The 26,497-nt window shown below is 37.8% G+C and overlaps 1 protein-coding gene across 1 annotated transcript in view; it reads right to left on the minus strand.

Moving 5' to 3' along the window:
• Window positions 1-26,497, minus strand: part of ANO2 (anoctamin 2) — a 196,664-nt gene that overhangs the window by 39,730 nt on the left and 130,437 nt on the right. The window contains exons 15-19 of the mRNA XM_090139455.1: window positions 17,374-17,448; window positions 11,154-11,355; window positions 6,441-6,552; window positions 5,047-5,104; window positions 4,115-4,215 (exon numbers count right to left, since the gene is read on the minus strand). Coding sequence (XP_089995581.1) covers window positions 4,115-4,215; window positions 5,047-5,104; window positions 6,441-6,552; window positions 11,154-11,355; window positions 17,374-17,448 — 548 coding nt within the window. The remainder of the gene's footprint in view (window positions 1-4,114; window positions 4,216-5,046; window positions 5,105-6,440; window positions 6,553-11,153; window positions 11,356-17,373; window positions 17,449-26,497) is intronic.

The raw sequence follows: 26,497 nt of genomic DNA on the forward strand, positions 1-26,497 counted from the left end.
CCGGAGTGACATTAGCTATCCTCCAGTCTTCAGGCACCTCCCCCATGCTCCAAGACCTCTCAAGATGATAGAGAGAGCGGTTCAGCAATCACCTCTGCCAGCTCCCTCAGCACCCATGGGTGCATCCCATCGGGTCCCATGGATTTATGAACATTGGTGTTGCCTAGGTGCTCTCAGACCGTCTCTTCCCTGACTAAAGGGAAGTCTTCCATTCCCCAGACCCTCTTACTAACCTCCAGGGTCTGGGATTCCTGAGGGGGAGCTTTTTAACTGAAGACAGAAGCAAAGAAGGCATTCAGTATCCCTGCCTTCTCAGCATCCCTCGTTACCAGAACACCCCCCTCAGTTAATAGGAGAGCCGCATTCTCCCTAGTCTTCCTTTTACTGTTAACATACTTAAAAAAGCCTTTTTTTTATTATCCTTTATCACAGAAACATAACAAGAAAAGGCAAGTTTGTGTTCCAATGACCCTGAGCAATGCAGAACTGCTATGAGAAGTTTAATTCCATAACTTTTGAGTCAGCACTGATAAGCCATAAGGAACACCTCAAATGATGGTTCCCAGCTGTTTGAGCATTTGATGTGCCAGAGGCATAACAAATGGCTGCCGCTAATAAACTCAGTCTATAGTCTGAGTTTGTTTATTTATTTATTTATTTATTTATTTATTTAGTGAAAGAGGTAGAAAATGGGAGTAAGGCTTTGTGATCTTCAGCAAATCAATTAAACTGTTCTGGGTTTTATGACAAGTAAAATATGAAGATTTTCTGGAAATAAATCCAGAAATTTTCGGATTTTGATAAAGAAGAAAACCTTTTTGATCTGGGTCATTATATAATTTAGCAGAGAGATAATTCCATGTTATAGACACCTAGAGGACAATTCCAGATTCTGAAGAATAAATCACCATTTATGATGTACCTTCCAGCTCTCCATATGAGTAAGGCTGATTGCAACACTTTTTGACCTTAGTGAAAATGCAGGGAGGAAATGGAAGAATTCATGTTATTTAAAGTGTCTCTCAGTCACTTCCAAACAGACACTAAAGAAGGGATAAAAATCACAGCTGCTAAAACTGGAGATAGAAAAGAGTGACCCATCTTTTTGCTACAGGACTATTTGTTGCACTGTTTCACTGTTTGAGTGAAAGTAGACACTGGGAAATAGAAGAAGAACCCTATTATGACATTATACCTTGTGAAGAAAACAAAAGCAGAAAACCCTTAATGGTAGATAAGAATTCTCTAATATAGGAGATGAGGTTAGACAGGAAGCTCATGATCAAGCAGAAGAGGTAGCAAAGCAGAAAAAACAGAATATATTAGGAAAGCAGGCAAGAAAGCCGGAGGATAGAGAGTGGTCTGTGTTTATCTACACATCTGTTACATCTGCTAACAGAAGCAAGCATAGATAGAACATGTGAGAAACAGACATGCTAGAAACCATGTTTGCACAACACATATGCATGTCTGGAGTCCCTATTGGTCTGTATTCATATGTGCCTAGCATCTTTGTGGCCAGCCCTCTGAAAATCTGTCTGATCCATACTGAAAGTGTGTCTCTGAGTGTGTGTGAGTGCAGGACAATGACTGAGTGCACCCTCAGCAAGTTTGATGATGCAGCTGAGCAGTGTGGTTGATACAGCAGAAGGAAAGGATGTCATCCAGAGGGACCTTGTGAACATAAGGTTCAATGAAGCAAAGTGCAAGGTTTTACATCTGGGTTTAGGTAATCCCAGATACATATACAAACTGGGAGAAAAAACACTTGACAGCAGCCCTGCTGAGAAGGACTTAGGAGTCTTGGTTGCTGAAAAAGATATCATGAGCCAGCAGTGTGCATTTGCAGCCCAGAAAGCCAGTGTTATCCTGGGTTCCATCAGAAGAGGAGTAGTCAGCAGGGCAAGTGAAGTGATTATGCCCTTTTATTCAGCCCTGGTGAGGCCCCAGATGGAGTACTGTGTCTATGTCTGGGGCCTCCAAAACAGGAAAGATGCGGAACCTTTGGAGTGGATCCAAGAAGGGCAATAAAGAGGATCCAGAGAGGTGCTGGAGCACCTCTCCTACAAAGACAGGCTAAAGGAACTGGTCTTGTTCAGCTGGGAAAAGAAAAGGCTGCAGGGAGAGTTCATTGCAGCCTTCCAGTGTTTAAAGGGAGTTTACAAACATGGGGAAAATCAACTTTTTACATGGGTAGATAGTGATAGAACTGGGAATTGTCTAAACTAAAGGAAGGGAGACTTAGATTAGGTGTCATAGGGAAGGTTTTTACTGAAAGAGTGGTAAGGTGCTAGAACAGGTTGCCCAGAGAGGTTGGAGATGCCCCATTTCTGGAGGTGTTTAAGGCCAGGATGGATGGGGCCCTGGGCAGCCCCAGTCCTGGTCTTGGACTCAATCTGGCAGTTGGTGAAGTTGGTAAGGTCCCTTCCAACCCAAGCCATTCTATGATTCTAGGATTGTATGACAGATGAGACGGAACAAAGAACATTTAGGGACCTGGTCCAAACCGGTAGAGGGGTCCATGCCAAAATAAACTGTTAATTTAATGAGCTCAATTGCTCAATAAAGCACAGTGTTCCCCCTGTTGTAAATAGTTCCAGTGATAAGATATATAGATACCCTCTTGATTTGCATGAGAATACAGAGCAGCAAAGGAAAACCAGATGTGTTTATTTCATAATGACAAGGTGACTGAAATGAAGTATTTAGCTGGGAAGGAGAGGATGAAAGTATGACTGTTTTTAAACTCCTACTCAGTTTTTAAAGATGAGGTCACTATATGTTGATGTCAGCAGAATGAGAAAGCAGAAAACAGAGAAAAATGGGATGAAATTTCCACTAACAGATGTAGTTTTGGAACTGAGAAACAGTTTGACAGTAGTATTCCGTTTTGACTGAATCAGCCTCTGCTTTCACGAATCAAAGATAATAAATACAGTATTTTTAACATCATAAAATTCTCATTAGAAAAGTGCAGTCACATTAAGTTTTTTGGGGGAAAAAAAACATCACGGGTTTACACTGAGGAATTATTAAGCCTTCAACGTGTCAGATATTTTGGGAACAACTTGTCACCCTCTTCTCACAATAACCACAAACTCAGTGAGGTGTAGACAGAAAACAGGCCTGCTTTGTGAACTTTGATGCAAGAATAATTAAACCATCCATAATCCATATTTGATTTGTTTGGGAAGTTTTTCTCTACGTTTGAATTTAAACTATCTTGACAGGAAAGGGGAGGTAAAGGGCTCACTTTTTAATTAGTTCATAACCTTCCAAGCATCACTCATTTTGGTGTCTCATTAGCCTTCAGTAGTGATGTGATTCAATAGCTATATAAACTAGTGAAAATATTCTAACTTCATTGGAGCTGAGGCATGCACCTAGGCCAGACTTTTCACCTAATACAATTCACAGAGCACTGCCATCAATAGTGATGATTCACTAAACAGAAACAAAACTTCTTAAGAGGCAGGAGAAGGACATTCTCAGTGGATTTTCCTACCTGAAGATCCCCTTGGCACTGTAGACACACAAAGAGATTTCACAATGTGTTTGGAGCACAGGACACTGTGCAGGGAGCACCCTGTTTTAGTCAGCTGCTGAACAGCACAGCATTATCTCCCGTATTCTCTGCCTCCTCTGTGATTCACAGAGACATAGAGGCAAATTAGAAGTGTGTGAACTTCATATGTAAACCTTTAAAACAGTCATAGATCAAGTAATATATTTTAACATCTTTTAGAAACTTGCTTTTCTCCTCTACCTTATAATAATTTGTATTCAGTGCTGCTACCACAAAAGCTTCTCTAAAAACTCCCAAATGATCTATCATGCCTTCTCTGTTTTCCCAGGTTTGTTTCTAAAATGAATTTAGATAAATTATTTAGTATATTCAAACATTTTCTTTCAGACATTTACTGCAAATAAAGCCAATCATTCAACATAAAATACAGTAATTCCATCACAACCGAATATATGATTTATCATCACATTCAATTAGAAACCACTGAAGTCAGTGGTAAAACACCCATTCATCTGAATAAAGATCAAGCCTGTAATTTACTGTGTCATAGAAATAAAGTGTGGAAACAGATAAGGCTGGGATACGCACGGGATTCCAATTTCAAACAGATTGTTTTGAATCAATTGTTTTCCAAGCATAATGATGCTAAGCTGAATACAGAGTTCCATCAAACAGCCTCCTGGAGCACACTGTAATTAAACAAAAATGTAGAGTGTGAAGGAAATAAGACAATTAATTTAAAAGTATCCACTTAGAAGAGTTCATACGAGCCCCTCTAAACCTGCATGAATTTCTGCCCAAGTGCAGAACTCATTCATCAGTGCAATCTATCTTAACAAGGTATTTTAACTCTACTCATAAAACCACATTACAGAAAATACACAAAGCAGTGAAATAGTTAATTGTGTTCCTGGACTACATATTTGCTTTTCAAATATTTACTGTATAATCAATGTAATAACCATAAAACAGTATCACCAATACTCTTCCAAACTGATGTCACCCAAGGGAAGAGAAAATCTTCAATCTTTCAAAGGCTTATGCATAAACTCTGCAATAAAACCTTTGGTAAGTCTGTTGCTTTTCAAGGGATACTCACAGCAATTTTAAAGGAATGTTTGGGAAAAAAGTTTATGGATTTGCACCAAATGGCCGTTGTTTTAGGCTATTAAAATCACTAGGTTTCTAGTAATTTATACAATAAGAACCCAGGCTAGTACTACCACAGGCTTCCAAAGGGTTTTCATCAAATCATGTAACATTTGCATCTTAGTGGCTGTTTGTAAAATAGATAAATTGTGAAGCTTCACCTAAGAAGGACTGTCAAAACTGCAGAAAAAGAGAACATAATATTGCCAGAAAGAAAATGGGGGGAATATTCATTTATGTTAAAGTTTTAACAAATTGATAAACTAGTTCTCAGTAAGTGTTCTATTTTTCCTTCACTGTCTGGATTCCACTGAAACACTGTAAATGCACCTGCTTCAATGATATCTTTTTTCAGTTTCTTGTGTACTTACTTCTTCCATTCGGTAACCATCAAACACATACACATAATGACCAGGACGGCCAACAAATCTGAAAGTGATGATAATATAAAATTAAGAAATAAAAAGTTAACTTCAGCAACATAATTGTTCTTTCATACTAGTTAAAACACTTCAGAACTGAATGCTTCAATTAATGAAATGTAAAAGACTGAAAACTTCAATTATTTGATTTTTTTTTCAAAGTATTATGACTATACACTTTTCCTACTACATATTGACAAAATAATTCTACTAAAATATTTTTCTGTGCTAAGAGCAAAACATCTCTCTCCCTTGATTAGCGGTCACAGACAAAACTGGCAGTATGTATTCTAAATCACATGCTCTTGGCATCTGAGTAATGCCCTGAATGGAGGACATTATTACACATCTATGCATAATCAAGGTTCTTCAGACTAAATTGGGTCAGAGTTCTTTTCATTAAATTGGGAGAAACAGTGAAATCAACTTTATTATGACCATATGACACCAAAAAATGGTTAGAAAAGAGAGGTCAGAAATATTTTTCATTAATGTCTTATAATATTTACATCTTCCAGTAAATTTTATCATTGAATTCTTAAATAAATGGTGCTGCATAGGATTAGTGAACAACATAGATTAACTAAGTTTACAGCCCCCAAAAGGAATGTAAATTGATTCGAAGCAGAATTCAGAAGACGCTTTTCATATTTCTGCTAGAGTTTTAGCAAACAGTTATCTTAAGTTTCCCATACAAAAGCATGTGAAATGCTGTGGATAACTGCATCCCAAAGGAGAATGATCCTAGGCCCATAGGAAGTAACACTTTATTTAGCAGAACAGCTGAATTAGTTTTTTGGTCAATCAATTTATTTCCCAAAATATTCAACTTCCAGTTGACTATGTTGCAATTTAGCTTGGGTAAATAGTACAAAATGTGAAGAAAGCAATAGGGAAAATAGTTCCAAAATTTTAAACCGAACTGGAATGTAGTGCTTTAAGAAAAAATTTCCAAAAATTGAAAAGTGAACATGAGTGAGAATTAGCATTAATTCACAGACCTTCATTTTTACACTGAAATTAGTTTCTAAATTAGTTTCTAAGCTGTGGATTATTCTTAGTAAGATAAATAAAACAACTGCATTTCAAAACAATGCTCTACTTTGAAGAAGAAAGAACAGCAGTAAAAATAGCGCTCAACATCCTCAACGTCAGGCCCTCTTATTCAACAGGTAGGCTTAGACAATTTTTGTCATAACTGGTGAAGGTGCCCCAAATCAAAATTAGTTAGGCAGATCTTTGCCTGTATTTTTTAACACAGATCCAAATCTGTGTTCATATCTATATGCATATCTTTCTATCCATCTTTCTATATATAAATACACAAAAAACATTTGTCCTACCTTCCTTTAAAAAAGGCAACATAAAAAATTGGTGCATATGAATTCACAAACTTCAATAGGAATGCCTTCAAAATCAGTCTCTCCTCAAAAGTTTTCTCTGTTTTTGGCATCTCTGAAGAAAAAAAAAAAGCAACAAACCACAGAATTCAATTAATCAATTAGTAAATATGTAAACATCCATGATATCCCCAAATACAATACTAAACTACAAACTTCAGATTCATACTATTTTTTTATTTCATCCTTTTAATTTCTGTTGAAGCACATTAACTCCTTCACCATCTGACTCTGGATTTCCAGAGAGTCTTTCCAATCTTCCAGATAGAAATTAAAGATGCTTTGGTAGAAACTTTAATAATGACAACATAATGAACTTGATTTCAAGATGCTTAAGGTAGTCTATGCAGTACGGTAGTATCAAAACCAACAAATCCTGATAGCTTGCCTGAATCTGACAATACCTCAGTTGTTTTCTCATCTTTGCTGCTGATAAATCTAGGCAGACCACATCAGCTTCCTCTGCATCAGGCCATGTCTGTGAAATCCTAGCTAAAACCTCCAAGTACTGTGACATTTATGATTAAATATATAATAGTATTAGATATATATTATTAATATAAGGTGTATATTGGTAAAAAATAGCAATAAAATGGAGGGAGGGAGGAGAAAATGATAAAGATGATATAAAGATGATAAAGATACAACTTATATTTACAAAATTCTACTAGATATCTAGAGTCTAAAGGAAAAAAAAAAAAGAATTAGTTCTTGTTCATTCAACTTCATAAAGCTAAAGTGGAATATATGCATATGTACATATATATATAAGGTGTATGTGTGTGTGTGCATATGTAGGTAACTCCAAAAGTAATACCTCCTATTTATTTCAATCGAAACTACAACAGATGCAAAAACCACAATAACACTGTTTTATAGAGTAGATTCTCAGCTACAAAGCTCTATTTTTCAATACAGTCACAATTAGCTATGTATTTTTGGCTGTCATAAAAATCTGCACCTGAGGAGATGACCCACTGTTTCACAGATGTTATGATGGAATAGTTGCTAGGAAAATGCTGATGAATATCAGTGGATGCAACTTTTTCCACGTGGAGGAATTAAATTACATACTTTTGCTTCATACAGACGTCTATGTCAGCCAACATTTTGTCCAATTGCCCCTCTGCTGCCATCAGTCGCACAGTGATAAAATATATATCAGAATATTGTTGGGAAGGTTCAAGATCTACTGTCACACCATCAACGTCTGCCTCAGATGTCATGGACCAATATAATAAAATAAGAGACATTAGTTTGGAGCAACCTTCATATATTAATGCATATATCAGTTAAACAGTTGAAGAAAGCATTAATACTCTCAGCTCATGAATGATGAAAACAAAGCACACAGATTTTCTTTCAGAAAAATATGTATAAGCCTTTTTTCTGTAATGAGATCTTCATTTAAAGATTATATCTGGGTTAGACTTTGTATTGCTATGCTCATAATGAGCTTTCAATTAATATGAGAGCAGATAATTTTACTATGTAAGTTCTTAATTGAAATTCTGTAGCAGAATTGATGAGACAAATCCAGAGCTCTAGCTTAAGCATTTCATTAAAAATAGTGCTATGCTTGGGTAATCATTTTATTTTTTGTTTATTTGTTTATATTTGTTTTCTTTTAAAAAGGGAGAAAGAAACATTTATTTGAACACTAAAGAAATAACAAAATGCTTGTAAGTCCCACAGACCAATGTTATTTGTAATCTTTTCCACCATATTCTCATAAAAACTCTACATGTGGTCTGATGAGCCACCCTTCATCTATTTGTATAGAAAACCCAAATTAAGTTTTCAAACAATTTGAAAAAATTGTGGATGACCCCATATGACAGATAGATCCATAGAACTGCTCAGGGCAACAGGAATATCCAGTAACAGCACTGCAGGTTTTAAAATGAGGAAGAGAAATTCTGGCTTTTGCCTTGTGCAGAACTCCCACAAAGATGAGATGAGCCACTGGACAAAAATTTGCACACCATATATGGTTCCAGAGACTCATTCAGTTCCTTACACCCTCCCCACTCTCAGATACACTGTTACCATTAGAAATATGCACAGAATTTACCCTATAGTTAGAGGAGTCCATTATGCAATAAATGGGTTAAGCTGGAATAGATGCATTAGAAAGAGAGAAAATTCTCCAAACAACCCAATATACTCATAATAAATGGCTGTGCAGCATGTTACACACACACACAAAAAAAAATGCATATCTGAAACTTTCCAGGTGAAGAATGAGCACAGATATCTGGTATGGGCCTTAGTTCACCAAATACATTACTGCCTTTGTAAGTCACAAACACAAGAAGCTTTAAATTTATCTCCATTTAACTGATCCTTTTTTAATCTTGATGAAATTCAGAGCGAGCAAATAAGTTCTAAATCAAGTCTGTCATTATCTGCTTACATGTTCAACTTTACAATACCAGGATATAATCTGCACTTCTGCTGTTATGATCTGGAAGAAAGGGATGTCATTGCCTTGCTTTGCTGTGTATAGAATCAGATGCATTACTTTGATCCTATGAAGAATGCAATCAGTGGTACTATTCTTGTGCTTACAGATGTACTTAATTTTTCACCCAAAGCGCTGGGAATGTTTGGTGTTGGAATAGAACCCTATGTTGTCAAGAGCTATTCCTCTTACCCAAGAAGCTTTTACATTAGCTGCAGTGTAAAAAGAAAATTAAGCATGTCTTACTCTGTGCAGCACAATGAAAGCTCATAACATAAACATTTATCACCATTAATGAATTGTCTTTAAAAAAAACATTTTTACTACATTTTACTACATCTGAGACATGCACTGGAGAAAGTTGACTGAATGAATTTTCTAACCTAGGAAATTTGTAATAATAGATGTTACTCACTGGATCCTTCTTAAACAAAACACCTTGTGGTTAATTAGGAATGCTACTTGAATAAAGCTACCAAGATTAGAAAGAAATGCAAAGTGATGTGGAGAATAATCTGAAAGCAAGAAAGAAATTCTTTCTCTCACGATTCAGAGCTGCACACTTTTTTAAGGGTGATGATTTCCTTCTGCACTTGCCCTACATACGCAACATCATTTCCCAGCTTTTGCCTGGAACCCTACAGGAAGGAGAAGCCTCAACTTCTTTTCTTTCAACTCTTTCCACACAGCAATGTCATGCCCTAAAAACTGTGCCATTTCTTACCCAGGCAGGTGCAGTCGACAAAATTGCTCAGGTCATGCACAGACAGTTTGTAACTTTTCAGTTATGTGAAAGCTGAAAATCTAGATACAATTTTGGCCTGAATGATAGGAAGCATGAGCTTCATTGAACTAGCACAGAGTTAATTTATGTAAATCTGCTAGATTCTGCCCAAAGCCTGATGCAAAATAGAAACAATCAAATGATTTAACCCCATACAGTGGCTTTTTTTTTTTTTTTTTTTTCTTTTTTTTTTCTTTCACAGTGCTTTGCTTGTTCTTCTGTTCTTTCAAATACTTTCGGAATCTAATACAAATGGTAAGACTGTCCTTATTGGTACTACATTTCAAAAATTCAGGACTCAACCTATAAGATAAATACAGAACTTTAAAAAAACAAACAAACAAACAAACAAACAAAAAAAAAGGACTAAAATAGATGGTTTCATTTTAGACTTTTCTTGAGAAACTGAGAATAAGAGGCATAAGTTATGAGTTCCTAAGGTTTTAGATCCAAACACCTTTAGATCCCTGCAATTTCACATGGGAGGCAATATAAAATTTTGAATGAGTAAGTCAAGTTCCAATTGTCAAAATGTTTCTCATTTGGCTGCCTAAATTTAGATATCCAAAAATTAACAGAGCACTTATTACAATTGTAAGCATCTGTAGTCACTGATTGTCTTTTAGTCCTGAGAATAACGGATTTCACTTTCCCAGTGTTTGTAGCATCTAGAATTGTAGGTGATATAAAAATATAGGAATCAATATTTAATGATAGCTGTAAGAATCATATTGTTAGACTCCTATCAGTAGACAGCTTTGGCCTAATCTATATGACAAAACAAAACCCCAGCCTAATCTTCTATAGTTGTCAAAGAACCTTTAAATGACTCTAGTATATCACCCGGCTTATCGCAATACATCCAAAAAAAAATAAAAATAAAATAAAAATCAAACCCTTAATTAAAACAGGTATTATCATTAAAAAAGCCCAGTCTAGACAAACCCCTGTAACAACAGAAAAATTCTTTGACCTGATAGAAATCACACTAGATAAATAACATGGGAAGAATTTGCTTTGTAGTAGTCAGCAATGTCTTTGTAACAACCACCGAGTTTCAGCTCCTGGAGGAAAAATTATATATCAAAATACATTCCAGGTCAAAAATTCTCATCTAATTCTAGATCTTGGTACAGAGCCAGTGCAATGCAGCCAGCTGAGATCCTGAAACCAGCACAGCTGCATTAACATGGCATTATGGCCAAGCTAATTAGTCCTATTAGTGGCACACTGCAAGTTGTGGCTCAGACCCGCAGTTTACAAAGGCATGTCTGAGCATCTTGCCCCATAGGCCTGAATATTTTCACTGACACTCTTCCATGGGAAATATTCCTATTAGAACATCCTTGAATACTCTTGTGTCAATACGTGTAATGTACTAACGAGGAATGTGGTGAGTTAGCTTTACCAATTTCTGTCAGCCATTTGGCCACGGCTCCATAAATTTCATCAAGTATAAGTATGACAACGAGATTAATGATGACAGCAGTCGCAGTCACAGTCACTCGTACATTTGACCTGGTTGCCTCATTTGTGCTGAATGACAAAGCTGCTGATGTAGTAATGCGGTATACGATCACACCAAATACTGCAGAAAATGTCAGTGTAATCTGTAAAGAAATATACACATATGTTAGTTTAATCATGATACTAGCTTTTAAACATAAGCACTGAATTAGATGTTTAGTTTGTTCTATGACTCGGAACTCTGTGGTTATTTCTTCAAGCAATACAATAATAAAGGGATAATTAAACTGAAATTTGAGAATTCAAAACTAATAAGGACATAATAAAAACAATGGATGCAGAATTATGAGCTAAAACAACAATTCCTAAAAAAGTGCATTTCCTCTGAGATTAAAGCTCCAGAAATTATCCATTCAGTTCTGGTGAAATTCAGATGGTTCAGGTTTAAATGCAAGTATTAACAGTACTAACAAAATCTTTTACCTGCCAATAGGTTCTGGTGGTTTGGAATGAAGGACCTACATGTATGTGAAGCCAGGGAAGGAGGTCCTGCAGAAGTGCTACTTTATGATAGCAATTCTGTTGGTATAAATATTGCTACAAATTAAAACATACTTATATATTTCCCTTACTATTATTAAGATAAAACACAGTTAAAGATTCATTTCACATGTCTGTCCTAAAAATCAGCTGGTATCCTGGGATCCTTCAGGGGTTGACTGGCCCGTGAGATGAGGAAATTCAGCACTTCAACTAAAAGTCAAATTCTCACAAGAAGAATTTGATTTTCACAAGACTGTGTTGTTCTAGTTAAAGAAAATCTCCAAAACCCACAAGGAAAGATGAATTTGAAACAATAACAATTAAAAAATAGCCCATATTCATAGCCATATCAAGAAAGAGAGAGAAGATATATTTTCTCCTTCCATTTTTGCCTTTGGCAAGTATTCTAGTGGGTATTCGTTATTACTTGTAAAACATCTTGAGATCCTCAGATAAAAAAGACTACTTAAATATGAATGATCCAACTATTGTAATTATTTCAGTGGGCCTAGGAGCCAAGGTTCAAAGCACAAGTTCAGCAAAATTTATCTATTAATTTTAATGACTCAGTAAAACCTTACTGAATCTGAATTGGTTAAGCACTGGAATAGGCTCCCCAGGGATGTGGTTGAGTCACCATCACTGGATGTGGCTAAAAAAACCGTTCGGATGTGGTGCTCAGGGGCATGATTTAGCAGAGGGCTGTTAGGGTAGTATGGTTAGGTTGCGGTTGGACTTGCTCTTGAAGGTCTTTTCCAACCTGAGCAATTCTATGATTCTGTGATTCTCTGCATACAAAGATTGACTCATGAATGGTACTAGGTCAAAAGAACCAGAACAGGATTAAGAGCTAGTTTTTACAGGTTGTAGAGAAAAGCTTGGCAAATTTTGTATAATAGTATTAATTATGAAGTGAACAAAAACATGAAGATATCAGATAGAATTCACCTACAATTTTTCTGAGAAAACTGTAATAAAATGTTAAATTTTAAAATGTCATGTTTTATCTCTTTAAAGGAATAATTCATTAATGTTAAATTAAATACAGATGACTTAAAAGTTTTTGCTTCATGCTAATATTTTTCATTCAAATCTTAAAGAATAAGAATATCAATATACAATATTCTGAATGAAAGTTTCTTTCCTTTTTTTAGTTTTCATTATATTGCCTTTTTTGTTGTTGTTGTTCTTTTGATTTTTCTGCCAAGCATGCAAGTATACAATACGCACAGCTCTTACTATGAAAGGAACACAAAGATCAGAACTATTATCTAACTTGGCCACTGAACTTGCCCACTACCAATTGCCACATAGAGAGATTATCCTTGATAATAAGACAAAATGAAACAAAACTACATTGTGGTAATCTAATTCACCTTGCATCTCTAGAGTCACTTGAAGCTTTTATTTTTCTTATTTTGGATCATAGTCTCCTTCCCCTTCATCACCTTTCAAGTATTCTTTTTTCTGCCTCTTTTTCCTGTGAATTTCTTTATTTCTTTGACATTTTTACTCTTTTGATGGGCAAGCAAAACCAGAAAAGTAAGCATCATTCTAGAGCCAATGAGCAATCTGGACCTCCACAACTATCCCCATCACAAGCACCCACTTATAAAAATAATAGCTTTACACTTCAGGAAGAAGAGTCATTATAAGAATAGTCATCACTAAACAGAGAAAGTGGAAATTTCAACTGACAGAAAACAAATGCCAGAATCTTAAACTTGACCAAAAGATTTAAACAAAACGTTATTGAAGGGTGAGATATCATCCTGGCACAAAACTTTCTGGGCTAAGGTGATACCTTCCTCCAACATTTTATTGTCCAAACAGTTCTCCAGTGGAACTATTCCAGAGTCAAGTATTATGCCATGTGAGCAGGAATAGGGCAGTAGCGTTCAAAAGAAGGAACAGACTGAACTCTTCTGCCATTACAATAATTGGTTTTCTACTTCTGTCTGAGTCAAGCACATGTAACAGAAAGAAAAGTGATGCCAGACTACTCTCTTGCAGCAGCTACTGAGAATGTAATAACTACATTAGAAATCTTTGCTGCAACATATACCTTCTAAGTGCAAAGTTTATGAATTGTCATGTTATGACGTTGTTACTAATGACATACAATCAAAAATGATATAAAGACAGCTGGGGCTAGACCTCCTCCTACACTAGTCTTATTGAGCAAAAATAAGATTTATGAACTTATTCTAAAAATCCTTTCAAAGAAGACTGCTTAAATCAAGTTTGGTTCTTGTGCCCTCTATAGTCAGGTAGAGGCTTTATGTAAACAGAAGAGCTTTGATCAGATTTTGAAGCACCTGTAAAACTGGAATTGGAAACGTTGGAATTATATGGTGGCATAAAACTATAAACCAGGTGTAACAACTAACTGAACAAGAAAACCAGTACACTTAATTAAGAGGAGAAAGGCCAGGAAAGAAAAACAAACACCGTTCTGCTTTAAAGGAGATTCTGCTTGAAAATTAGAAATAAAGAGAAAAAGCTTGCAATAAGAAAATTGCTAGCAGCTTTCAGGATTAGAATTTTCAGGGAAACTCTTCTATATAAAGTTGGGAAAGAGAAGAACAGAACACAACATCCATGGCCTGCAGGCTGCAAGAGGCCAACACAGCTTGTACTGTTGTACTCTACTCAGCCCCCTGCCACTGTGTCATCATGGCAGTGACTCCACCCTGCTGAGAGGAGGCATGCCTCCATCTGTCAGCAACACTGACAGATCAGCAACAACAAAACACTGATGCATGATCAGCATTGTACAAGCTGAAACCAGACACATGGAGGTCACAGTGTGGTGGTAACTCAAGTTATGGCAAATAACTTCAAGCATTTTCATAAACTGACTAAACAAAACAATATGAACAGTAAAAAATAAGCAGCCTTACTTTCCATTTTGATACAGAAATTTGAGAACAGGTTTCAAGAATGCTGAAAAAATACATCCATTTTTTTCATATATTTGCAACTTCATTTTCAATCACACAAATATATAACCTGTGTAGTTACAATCAAATATTCAACTAAAAATTTGATCGTCTCTTTACTAGACTTTTATGAGGACTATCTTACCAGAGAAAAATATCCCTTGATTCACAATTACACTTCATTTATGTCATCACTTATCGGCTGTATTCATGAACAACTATTTTCAAGGATGAAGCACAGGAAGAGTAAAATTTCATTAAAAAAGAAAAATCACTGACAAGCATCTTAAGAACTCACTAAGGATTGCAACCACTTCAATCAAACCATACTGATGCATTAGTTTCACAAAAACAAGGTCAAATATCCCACTAGTCATATGTTTTCTTACTGTCTTTTTTTCATGTTTCAGTAAAATTAATAAAAACTAAAATAAGTAATTTTTACTTACATATATTAAATGTGCTATATGTTTTCTCTGTGGCCTAAAACAACCACTGTTCAGTAAATGGGACCCAGGCAACCCAACTGTTGGGTACCCATATTAACTAATGAGTTCGTCTGCCTGACCTTTGGTCTTGGAAAAGATTATCTTAAACATCACTTTTCTGTACTCTCTTCTGCAACACTGGAAAGAAGTATGTGTGTGTGTATCTTTGTATCTGTGACTGAGTATTCTCAATTTCATCACTTATATTTATGTAGTTTTCACAGCTAAAAACATTAGCCTGTGTGAATAATAACAGAGACTGATGAAGCATTTACTTTCCTTAGTGCAATTCTATTGTAGATACTGACAGTAAAATTTCAATCTGATGTTTTCAATTATGGTATAACTAATCAGCAGGGGAAAAAAAAAAAAAAAAGGAAAAGTTACATATAATATAGTATGGATTAAAATTTTCATAATCTTCATATAAAAGAGTGGAGATGGCTCTTCGCAAAAGACTTGAGTTTTATACATAGCTTGTAAGTTGTCTTCTGTAGGTGCTAATGCTTTACTAATGCTTTACTAAATATTCTAGAAAAATAATTGTGGCCACCTTTCCTAATGGTAAAAGACAGCAGAGTTCCTCTAGTCACCAGGAGGAATTGAAGAACTGGAACTGTACATTTTACTTTTATAAATCTCCTCAAGATATTACCATAAGCACGAGCAGTAATACATAGGCTATGATGCAGGAAAGCACTTCAAGCTCATGCTTAGCAGACATTTAAAGATGAAGTAAACTAACTTGAGAGCACCTGTAAGCACTCTATCTGAAAAAGAAAAATTTGTTAAATTTAATCAGGTCTTTGTGCTTAGTCATAACCACTATTACTATGTGACTGGTAACATCTGAGCTAGCTTTGAGAATGTAATTATAATTCTCTTAGTTACTTTGCAGTTGTTGTTTCTTCTTGTTCAGTTTTATTCAGTGGCCAAAAAAAGCAAATATTTTAAGCATATGGATGATGTTCCATTAATTCTAATCCAAATTAGTGAAAACATGTACATTGACTTATTAAAATGCAAATGATTTTCAATTTTTTTTTTCTTTCTTTCTTTTTTTTTTTTTTTTTTTTTTGTGCAGAGAAGAAAACTACTGCAGTTTAGCTAAGTTCCAGATAATGTCAGTCAGAAGTCCTGTATAAAAAGTAAATGCTTCCTGTGACCTCAGGAAGACAATAGTCATTCAAAATTTTGTAAACATAAGCAAATGACACACCTAATACTCACATTCACATAAAATATACCTAGCATACTACAGATATATATATATATCTCTCTATATATACACATGTTTATGAACATTTAAACATGAATTTGACTTGAATATGAACATGAAATGTCTTCTAGTATTAGAGAATGAAATTAAACCTTCACATAAGGTGAAGGTTTATGCAACTCATGCAGTGTGTAGTAAACTAGAAATACAAACTTTTACGTATTTTAAAATAATTTAGTTCTTGAGCAAGTTTCCCAGGTCAGAGTGTGGTGCAAACTGGCATGTTTCATTGTTAGATGTGGATGAGAATGGGTTCTTGACAACGTAATGTAAGCTTTATTAGCCAGTCATTCATATTTCTCTTCACAAAATGCATCAGTTTCATCACACGATCTGCTACAAAAATTTTCAGCAATCATAATGTCCATACTTTACACTTAATCAGACCTGTACACTTTATTCTTGTTCCCAGGTGAGGATTGTATACCATGGTCTTCCACAACTACAGTATAGTCCATCAGCACATGTACTGGACAAATATTTCTCAGCAGAATATTTATTTATCCCATACTTCACCTCATTAGGCTTCAAATTTCTTAAATATTAGAACACACTTAATTCTCTTCATTCAAGGAAATACACAGTAGATTTCATTTTTTCAGATAATGGAGGATAGAGCAGAAGCCCTGTGGAGAGATGGCATCTAGCAACAGGCTGCTGTCATTACAGCATGTAATCCTCTCATAAACAGCATTTTGAAAAAAGAAGATAAAGTTGGAGATGTATTTTAAGATCTATGAATCTTCCTAGTAGGATATGTATTTCTTATCAATTGTAGGTCATTACCCTAGCTATCTGTAGCTATCTGTACATTTCAGCATCTTTGAAAGTATTATTCAGGTTTCCATCCAAGATACTAATCACTAAGTTTCTCACACCTAAGAAGTTTGGAGAAATAGATTATATTACCATAAATAAAATCAATCCAAAATTTGCTGCATATCCAGGCATACGGTCATTCCAAGTCAATTTGTCTTCTCCATCCTGTGACAAAAAAAAATAGACATTGTAGAACTGTGCAAAAGCAAATATTAGAGTCCATAAGATCTATCAGTGAATAACATTCTTACTTTCCCTTCTCCTGTTCTAGAACTAAAATTGATTATAAGACTTAGAAGATTTAGTCCAACATTTTAAAGCAGGCATTACGTTGAGGAAGAAACATGGTAAAAGTTGAAGAAAGACTATATAGAAAATACTTGAGAAATCAGGAAAAAAAGTGTAACTAGGTTTATAATATTTGCAAAAAAATGTAACCAGCTATATCTACATTTCATCATGCCAAGATTTGGACTTAAAATTCGCTTTAATTTATTTTCAGTCAGAGTAAAGTTCAACCACTCATTTTAAATTGCTTCTTGCAAAACTTCAGGAGAAATCATGAAAAGAATGCTATTTATCACTGCACCCAGATTTTCTGTCTAATGGCTTTATTAACTATATGTGGCCAGTAAGTTAATTCTCGCAATGATATCCTAATCATTCTTTGAGTACTTGGATTATAGAATAGAGGAATTACAAAGGCAAACATCCTCTTTAACTTCTGCAGCCAACTTTGTTTTCTTCTTCTCCCTCATTATTGAATAATTTAAAGTAACTGTGATCAGTAAAATATTGTATGCTTTTACTTTTCCCAAACTCAAGTCCATCTCATCTAAGAAGAGGTATGAATATAGATTTAAGAGGAGGGAATCGTATCTCCTATGTAAAATAATAAGGTAATTTTTTTTAAGATAAACTAAAACTTAACTAAACAAGTTAACTAAAGATTCTGAGCCCATTGCTGTTTGCATTTCAATGAACCACCATTGCAATCCTGTGGATGAGTATTTCGTTTACACTGGAGTTAGCCCAGAGTTAGTTTGTAATTTAAATGAATTTGTATTGGACAAGAAGAAAGCTTAAAAGTTTCAAATAAACCATTTTCAAGATATGATTTTCCTAGATAAAAATAAAAATAAAGAAGTATAACAACTTCATAAAAACCTTTCCTAAAGTACCAACAGGAATAGAATATATACTCTAATGACTCATTTTAGAGAATTTTCTGAGATGTATTAGGCTGAAGACATGATCATAGAAGCATAGAATCCCAGGAGGATGGGAGAGAGAATTGATAAAAATAGAGTAGAACTCATGGGTTGAGATAAAACTATTTATTAAAATAGAGAAAAGAAAAAGGATAATAGTTATGACTGTACATACATATCTATGAATGCATATAATAAATGATGTAGAGGAAATTGCTCACCACCCCAACCAGTGCCCAGCTAGCCCCTGAAGCAGTGGAAGAGAGCAAGATGAATTCCCACCCCTTTCAAAACTCCTTCTGCATGATATTTTATGGTACAGAATGCACCTTTGGACAGTTTAAGTCACAGAATCACAGAATCACAGAATCACTAAGGTTGGAAAAGACCAATAAGATCATCCAGTCCAACCATCCACCTATCACCAATGGTTCTCGCTAAACCATGTCCCTCAACACAACATCCAAACGTTCCTTGAACACCTCCAGGGAAGGGGATTCCACCACCTCCCTGGGCAGCCCATTCCAGTGCCTGACCACCCTTTCAGAGAAGTAGTATTTCCTCATATCCAGCCTGAATCTTCCCTGGCGCAGCTTGAAACCATTCCCTCTAGTCCTATCACCAGTTATACGGGAGAAGAGGCCGATCCCCAGCTCGCTACAACCTCCCTTCAGGTAGTTATAGAGAGCAATAAGGTCTCCCCTGAGCCTCCTCTTCTCCAGACTGAACAATCCCAGCTCCCTCAGCCGCTCCTCATAAGGCCTGTGCTCCAGACCCCTCACCAGCTTTGTTGCCCTTCTTTGAACCTGCTCCAGGGCCTCAATGTCTTTCTTGAAGTGAGGGGCCCAGAACTGGACACAGTACTCAAGGTGCGGCCTCACCAGAGCTGAGTACAGGGGAACAATTACTTCCCTATTCCTGCTGGTCACACTACTTCTGATACAAGCCAGGATGCCATTGGCCTTCTTGGCCACCCAGGCACACTGCTGGCTCATGTTTAGCCGAGCATCAACCAACATCCCCAGGTCCATTTCCTCTACGCAATCTTCTAGCCACTCCGCCCCAAGCCTGTAGCGTTACTTGGGGTTGCTGTGGCCAAAGTGAAGGACCCGGCATTTGGTCTTATTAAACCTCATCCCATTGGCTTCAGCCCAGCTATCCAGCCTGTCCTGATCCCTCTGTAGGGCCTCGCTACCCCCAGGCAGATCGACACTTCCAGCCAACTTGGTGTCATCTGCAAACTTACTGAGGGTGCACTCAATGCCCTCATCCAGGTCATCAATAAAGATATTGAAAAGGACAGGCCCCAGCACCGACCCCTGGGGAACACCACTCGTGACCGGTCGCCAGCTGGATTTAGCTCCATTGACCACCACTCTCTGGGCCCGGCGCTCCAGCCAGTTCCTTACCCAGCCAAGAGTGTACCTGTCCAAGCCACGGACTGCCAGCTTCTGCAGGAGAATACTGTGGGAGACAGTGTCAAAGGCCTTGCTGAAGTCTAGGTAGACTACATCAACAGCCTTTCCCTCATCCACCAGGCGGGTCACTAGATCATAGAAGGAGATCAGGTTGGTCAAGCAGGACCTACCCTTCGTGAACCCATGCTGGCTAGGCCTGATCCCCCGGTTGTCCCGCACTTGCCGTGTGATCTCCCTCAAGACAATCTGTTCCATAACCTTCCTTGGCACCGAGGTCAGGCTAACAGGCCTGTAGTTCCCCGAGTCCTCCTTACAGCCCTTCTTGTAGATGGGAGTCACATTGGCAAGCCTCCAGTCTTCTGGTACTTCACCCGTCAACAAGGAGCGCTGATAGATGATGGAAAGCGGCTCGGCTATCACCTCTGCCAGCTCCCTCAGCACTCTCAGGTGAATCTCATCCGGCCCCATGGACTTGTGACAGTCCAGTTGGAGTAGCAGGTCTCTGACTGTTTCCTTCTGAATCGTGGGTGGTTTAGTCTGCTCCCCAGCCGAGACTACCAGCTCAAAAAGTGGAGTATCCTGAGGATAACCGGTCTGACCCTTTAAAGACAGATGTAAAGAAGGCATTCAGGACCTCTGCCTTTTCCTTGTCGTCAGTAGTCACATTCCCAGCCTCATCCAGTAAGAAATGGAGATTCTCCTTAGTCCTCCTCTTACTGTTGATATATTTGTAAAAGGATTTCTTGTTCCTTTTAATCCCAGCGGCCAGGTTGAGTTTGAGCTGGGCTTCCGCCTTTCTGATTTTCTCCCTGCACATCTTAACAACTTCTCTGTACTCTTTCTGAGTCGCCCGTCCCTTCTTCCACAGGAGGTAGATTATCTTTTTCTCCCAGAGCCTCAAGAATAGTTCCCTATTCATCCAGGCCGGTCTCCTTCCCCGCCAGCTCATTTTGCAGCTCAGGGGGAAAAAGTCAGCTATCCCAATGCTGTTCCCGCCCAGCTCCTTAGGCCCTTTGCTGAGAGTGGCCTTGGTTCTGCACAACACTGCCTAGCAGTAACTATAAACATCAGCATTGTTTTTCTCATAGAATCACCTGGCATCATATCAGACACTCTGAAGAAAACATCTCCCTTTCAACTGGAATTAATACACCAGGTCCTTATCCAACCTGGCCTTGAACACCTTCAGGGATACGGTATCCACAACCCCTCTAGCCAACGTGTTCCAGCACATCTCCACTCACCTCTCAGTGGAAAACTTTCCCCCGAACTTTCCTCTAATCTAAATCTTCTCTCCCTTTGTTTTAAACCATTCCCCTTTTTCCTACCACTATTTATCTCCTTAAAATATTTATTTCCCTCCTGTTTGTAACCTAATCTCCCTTTTTAATTTTAGAAGGCCATAATGAGATCACCCCAAAGCCTTCTCTTCTCCAGACTGAAGAAGCCCTGCTTCTTCAGCTTGTCTTCATGGGAGAGGTGCTCCAACCCTCTGATTATCTCCGTAGCCCTCCTCTGGGCTTTCTCCAAAAGTTTGACATTTTTCCTGTGCTGGGTACACCAGACCTGAATGTAGTTCTCCAGATGGGGCCTCACAAGGGTAGAGCAGAGGAGGAAAATCACCAAACAGCCCAGTCCCTGGGCTAGTTTAACACTTTTGCTAGTTTTGCTTGCTCAAATGCCTCTTGTTCCATTTTCCTCCAGTCTGATTTTTTATCTTTCTTTGTGAGTAGATATAAAGGCCTCAGCAGCTGCATTAAGTGGAATATAAAGTAATGCCAGTATCCCAGTACACGCCAAAACTCTTGCAGCTGGCTTGGTGCAATAGGGACTGGGAGCACTTGAACCTTGCCTATTATCTAATTGGGTCTTCCCTGACCAAACTACACCCAGGAATTTCACAAACAGGCCTGGTCCTTGCACCTTCTGTGGGTTTATAGCCCACCCTTTCTCTTGTAGAAACCTACTGCCTTTCCTAATGCCTCCAGTGAATCAGATATCAACATGAGATCATCAATATAGTGGTACAGTTTGATGTTAATGGAATTATTCCAGTATGCTAGGTCATGCACCGCTAAGTTATGACAATAAGTAGGTGAGTGCACATACCCTTGCAGCAGGACCTGAAAGGTCCACTGCCTGCCTCCCCACGTAGATGCAAACTGGTGTTGCGATTCTTTATGGATGGGAATACTGAAAAACGCATTTCCCAAGTCTAGGACACAGTGGTAGGTTTCTATCTCCCTACTCAGTGTATCCATCAGGGAGGTAATATTGGGTATGGCTGCATGAATGGGCAGCATGACTTTATTTAACTCTCTGTAATCCACTGTTGTTCTCCACATGCTGTCTGACTTTTATACTATCCATATGAGGGAATTATACAGGCTATGTTCACGTCTTATGAATCCTACTTTTTCTAGCTCCTGCACCGTTCTGGAGACTTCGCTCCTGCTCCCCTGGGAGTCCGTATTGTTTAGTATTAGTAATCCAGCGCAGACCTGACAGGTGAATAGACTTTTGTTTCGCATGGTTTCTAAATATCACTTGCACTGCCCAGATACTAATGCATCTCTTTCTTAGTCTGAACTCTCCCACAGTCATCTGGAAAGAGAGACTCCATAGTGTATCTATGCCCAGTATATACACCAGGACTGGGGGAATAGACAACTTATACTTCCAGGGTGGGAGATGCCCAACCCCCAGCTTCAAATATGTATGGGTTACAAGGCTGGTCTGTCCCCCAGACACACCAATCATCACCCTATCTCCATGGAATTTAGTTGGATTGCCGTAAATAACTGAGGTTTCTGTGCCTGTGTCTACTAATGCTATAACTCACTGTATGTTCTTCCAGGACCAAAAAAATATTTCAATATAGGGCCTTTGGTCTCTTCTAAAGACCCTAGGTGCAAGGGGACTGGCATCCCGAGTCATGTAAGTAACAAGCACAATCAAAAATTCTTTTTTCTCAGGTGGCTCAGGCAATAGTGGCCCAAGTCACTTGAGGAGGCTTTTTCCTTTTGTTAGGAACTATGAAATCTTCCAAGTTCTATGTTCTCATTGATACTTTTTCAGTATTTTTTACCCCTGCTTTTTTGGGGATATTTTGAAACTTTTTATTTTCCTCCAGCTGCCTTCATAGCTAGAGGAGAGCATGATTGGGCAGGTGATCAGTTTTTGCAAACTGAACCCCAGCCCAGATTAAATCATTAAAATTCTGTTTTCAGGATACCCATAGAGGTCCCAGTTGAGAAGTCCATGGGGCAGGTCTCCTAGTTTTAGTTTTAGGGAGGACCTCTGTCCCTTCCCATTTGCAGATATTGCACTTGGTCCTAGGGCACTCTGTTTCTTCTGGATCAGCCACCAACTGGGTGGCTTGTTGGACAACAGCCTCTGAGGCTACTAAAGAGTTTAGTATGGACACCAGTGTGACATATTTGTAGGGGGGAGCTTGTTGTAAGATAAGGTCCTTCATCCCGGCTGAGTTCTTAACCAGGTCTGGACTCTCAAAAGCATCATCATGAATCGCCTCCTTCATTCCCAGTTCTCTGATATAATTTTGAAGTTCCTCCATTGAAGTCAACAGACCAGTTTTTATTGGGACACTGCTTTTATTTGGCCACATGATCCTACGTGCAGCCACTATCCATTGAATCAGAGAATGATTTTCCTCATTATGCATCACAGTCACATGTGGACCAAATGTGTGGTAATGGATACAAGTTCAGAAATCTTGTGCCCATCAATAACCACATTTCAGCCCCTCATGTCCCCTAATCTGAAGAGGCAAGCTGGTATGCTCTCTCATGGTTTCTGTTTAAGTCATTGTAATAAATCCCTGAGTTTGGCAGCTGTGTGCAGGTACACTGTGACACTGTCACGGAATTAACTAGATCAGTTTATGCCCGTGACAGGGGGCAGTAGGCCCCTGCCCTCCCCACCCCCCACCTGGGCCCACAAAATGGGAAGGAAGGGGGAAAAGGAAAAAAACAGCGGCAACAATCTATGGAGGTAAACTTATTTTACTAACTATGATATCGGAATGCAAGATAACACAATATAATACAATCTAATTGAAATTGAGACTAATAAATCAAATAAGATATGAGAGAGAGTTCCCGAGACCGAGTCAAACCTGAAAAAGCTTGAAACGGCTAGGAAAGCACCCTCCAGCACCCACTGCCAGGCAGTAAGAGACCGCCCCACCCCGGAAGGGTCAGATCCCATGACTTCCGTAATGTATAGGGATAGGTACGTAGAATTAGAGCATTAACACTTTAATTCCAGTACATGATGTTTTGATGTGGAATATTGAAAATCAAATAACCAAAACCATGACAGACACGTAACGTGGTGTGGGCAGGGGGGTTATTCCTCATGTGACAATCCTGCTGGTCTATCTTGGATTTTCTTTTTCTTTTTTTTTTCTTTTTTTTTTTTTTTTTGTGTGTGGGGGGTTTGTTTGTTTGTTTGTTTGTTTTGAGTCTTACTGGTCTTATTTCTAGAGGATCTGAGGTTCCCAGAATAAGTTACTTTTATTTTCCAGTTGCCTAATATGGGCTTCTAAAAGCTTATTTTCATCTTTCAATCCTTTCTCAGAGGAGTGATACACACTAATTGTAGGAGCAGCCATGCTAGAGGATACGGCTACTACTTCTTCCTCAGCTGTCAAAAAAAAGTTTGTTGTAGTTTATACAATAATTCAGCCATCTTACAAGGGGATTTAATAATGGGACCATGGTCCCTTATAGGTCCCAGAGAAATCTCTGCACCTTTGGCTGGAGCACCTTTTTCTCCTCTTTCCTCTCTCCCTTTGCTTACACAGGCCTGTTTCTCATGTTTTCCCTTTCTCCTCTCTGCCTCCATGGCATTTTTCCCTTTTCTAAATACATTCTTCCATTAATCTGCAGAGAGCTTTGCTGATGTCCTCTATTATAGCTCTAATGAAGATGTTGGAACTGACCATGTCCAGCACAGGTCATCCCCAGTCTCTTCCCAGAGCCCCTCAGTGCCCTGACACCAATTGCCAAGCACATTATATTTACTTTGCAATACTGAGCAAGAAAATGCACATTGAAGAGAACTCAGTGGAATGAAAGTCACTGAAAGTGTTTTGCCAGCTTCTTGTCATGGAGGACACAAAGGTCTTGACAGAAGAAGGGAGGCCATGCAAGGCAAAGAACATCTGGATAAAGGAAGGAAAAGATCAGAATATGATCTGGTGAGCTTTCTCTCTATTGGATGTGCTTTCTTTAACCTTATGTGACTTCACTATGAGTTTGCCATTCTCTGTAACACCAAGCCAAAGGCAAAAAATGAACATAGGATGGAATCAGAAGTCAGAAAAAAAATGGATGAAAATATTGTTGCTTAGCATGGATGGCAATAATTTAAGTACCAAATTTTGAAATTTTTTATCAATATAGTTTTTAATGCTAACAGAAAATGCTATTTTCCGTTACGGCTCTTGGTAAGAAATTCAAATCTAAAACTTTACTTGGTATTTCACATCACATTCAATTCACTGTCAGTAGTGCCATCTAGCTGTTACAAGGCTGTACTGTGAGTTTTCAAAAACACCTTGTCTGGAAAGTGTTATGCTTGAGCATTGCAGATAATAACTGTGTTTTGTTCTAAATTAATGGAATTTGTCAGTAGATTTCTTAGGAAACTCATCTCATTATAATCAATTACATTCATTATTGAACATTTCTTAGATTTTAGAGGTAGAAAAGCTTTCTGGGACATTAATGAAAACTCAGCCAGATAGGTAAGGAATCTGTTTGGAGCAGTTCAAGAAATGTATACAATTACTGACATAGTAGACTAACACTGATCATCTGAATAACAGTCTCAGTGGCAGATATGTCATGCTGTGGCATGTTCCCCAAAGGAAACTACATTTCATGGAAATGTTTACATGAAGACAGAAAAGTTCTCAACAGAGATTATGTTTCTGTGGCAAACAAGACAAGATAATAGATCATTTTTAAATTCTTTGAACACAATTTTATTTTCACTGTTGATTAGACGAAAAAGATATTGAGTATGTAGCTGTTTTGGATGTAGTCATGTATTCCTGATTTAAGATGATGTTTCTGGAAATTTTTTTCTTCCCATTAAAATTTTAAAAACATCATACAAAAAAAAAAATCAGAAGAGATATTAATACTAAACCAAACACCATCTAGGCCACGCACATCCAACCTGGTGCCCAAAGGCTATATGCATCCTGGCACAGATAACACTGCAGCCAGACCTCTGGGTTGTTTCATCATAATGGTGGCTCTACCCCAATGAGTAGCCTGGCTCAGCCCTGGGTACAGCTCTGCAACAACCAACATTGGTGCACTATTAACCCTGTCTGTGTTAAAAGCAGAGCATGAGGAACAGTGCAGTGCAGGTTCAAGTTACAGCAAATAAGTTTGTTTATTTTGATAAGCTGGCTAAACCCAGTCTTGTAAACAGTGGGGGGAAAAAAAAAAAAAAAGCATATTTGCCACTTCATTTTCAGTTAACATAAATACATGACCTGTAAATGTTTAAATTGAATGCACTGAGTTGCAATCAGATGTTCAACTG

This window comes from Phasianus colchicus, chromosome 1 (assembly GCF_987193195.1).
Source record: "Phasianus colchicus chromosome 1, bPhaCol1.hap1.1, whole genome shotgun sequence".
NCBI lineage: Eukaryota > Metazoa > Chordata > Aves > Galliformes > Phasianidae > Phasianus > Phasianus colchicus.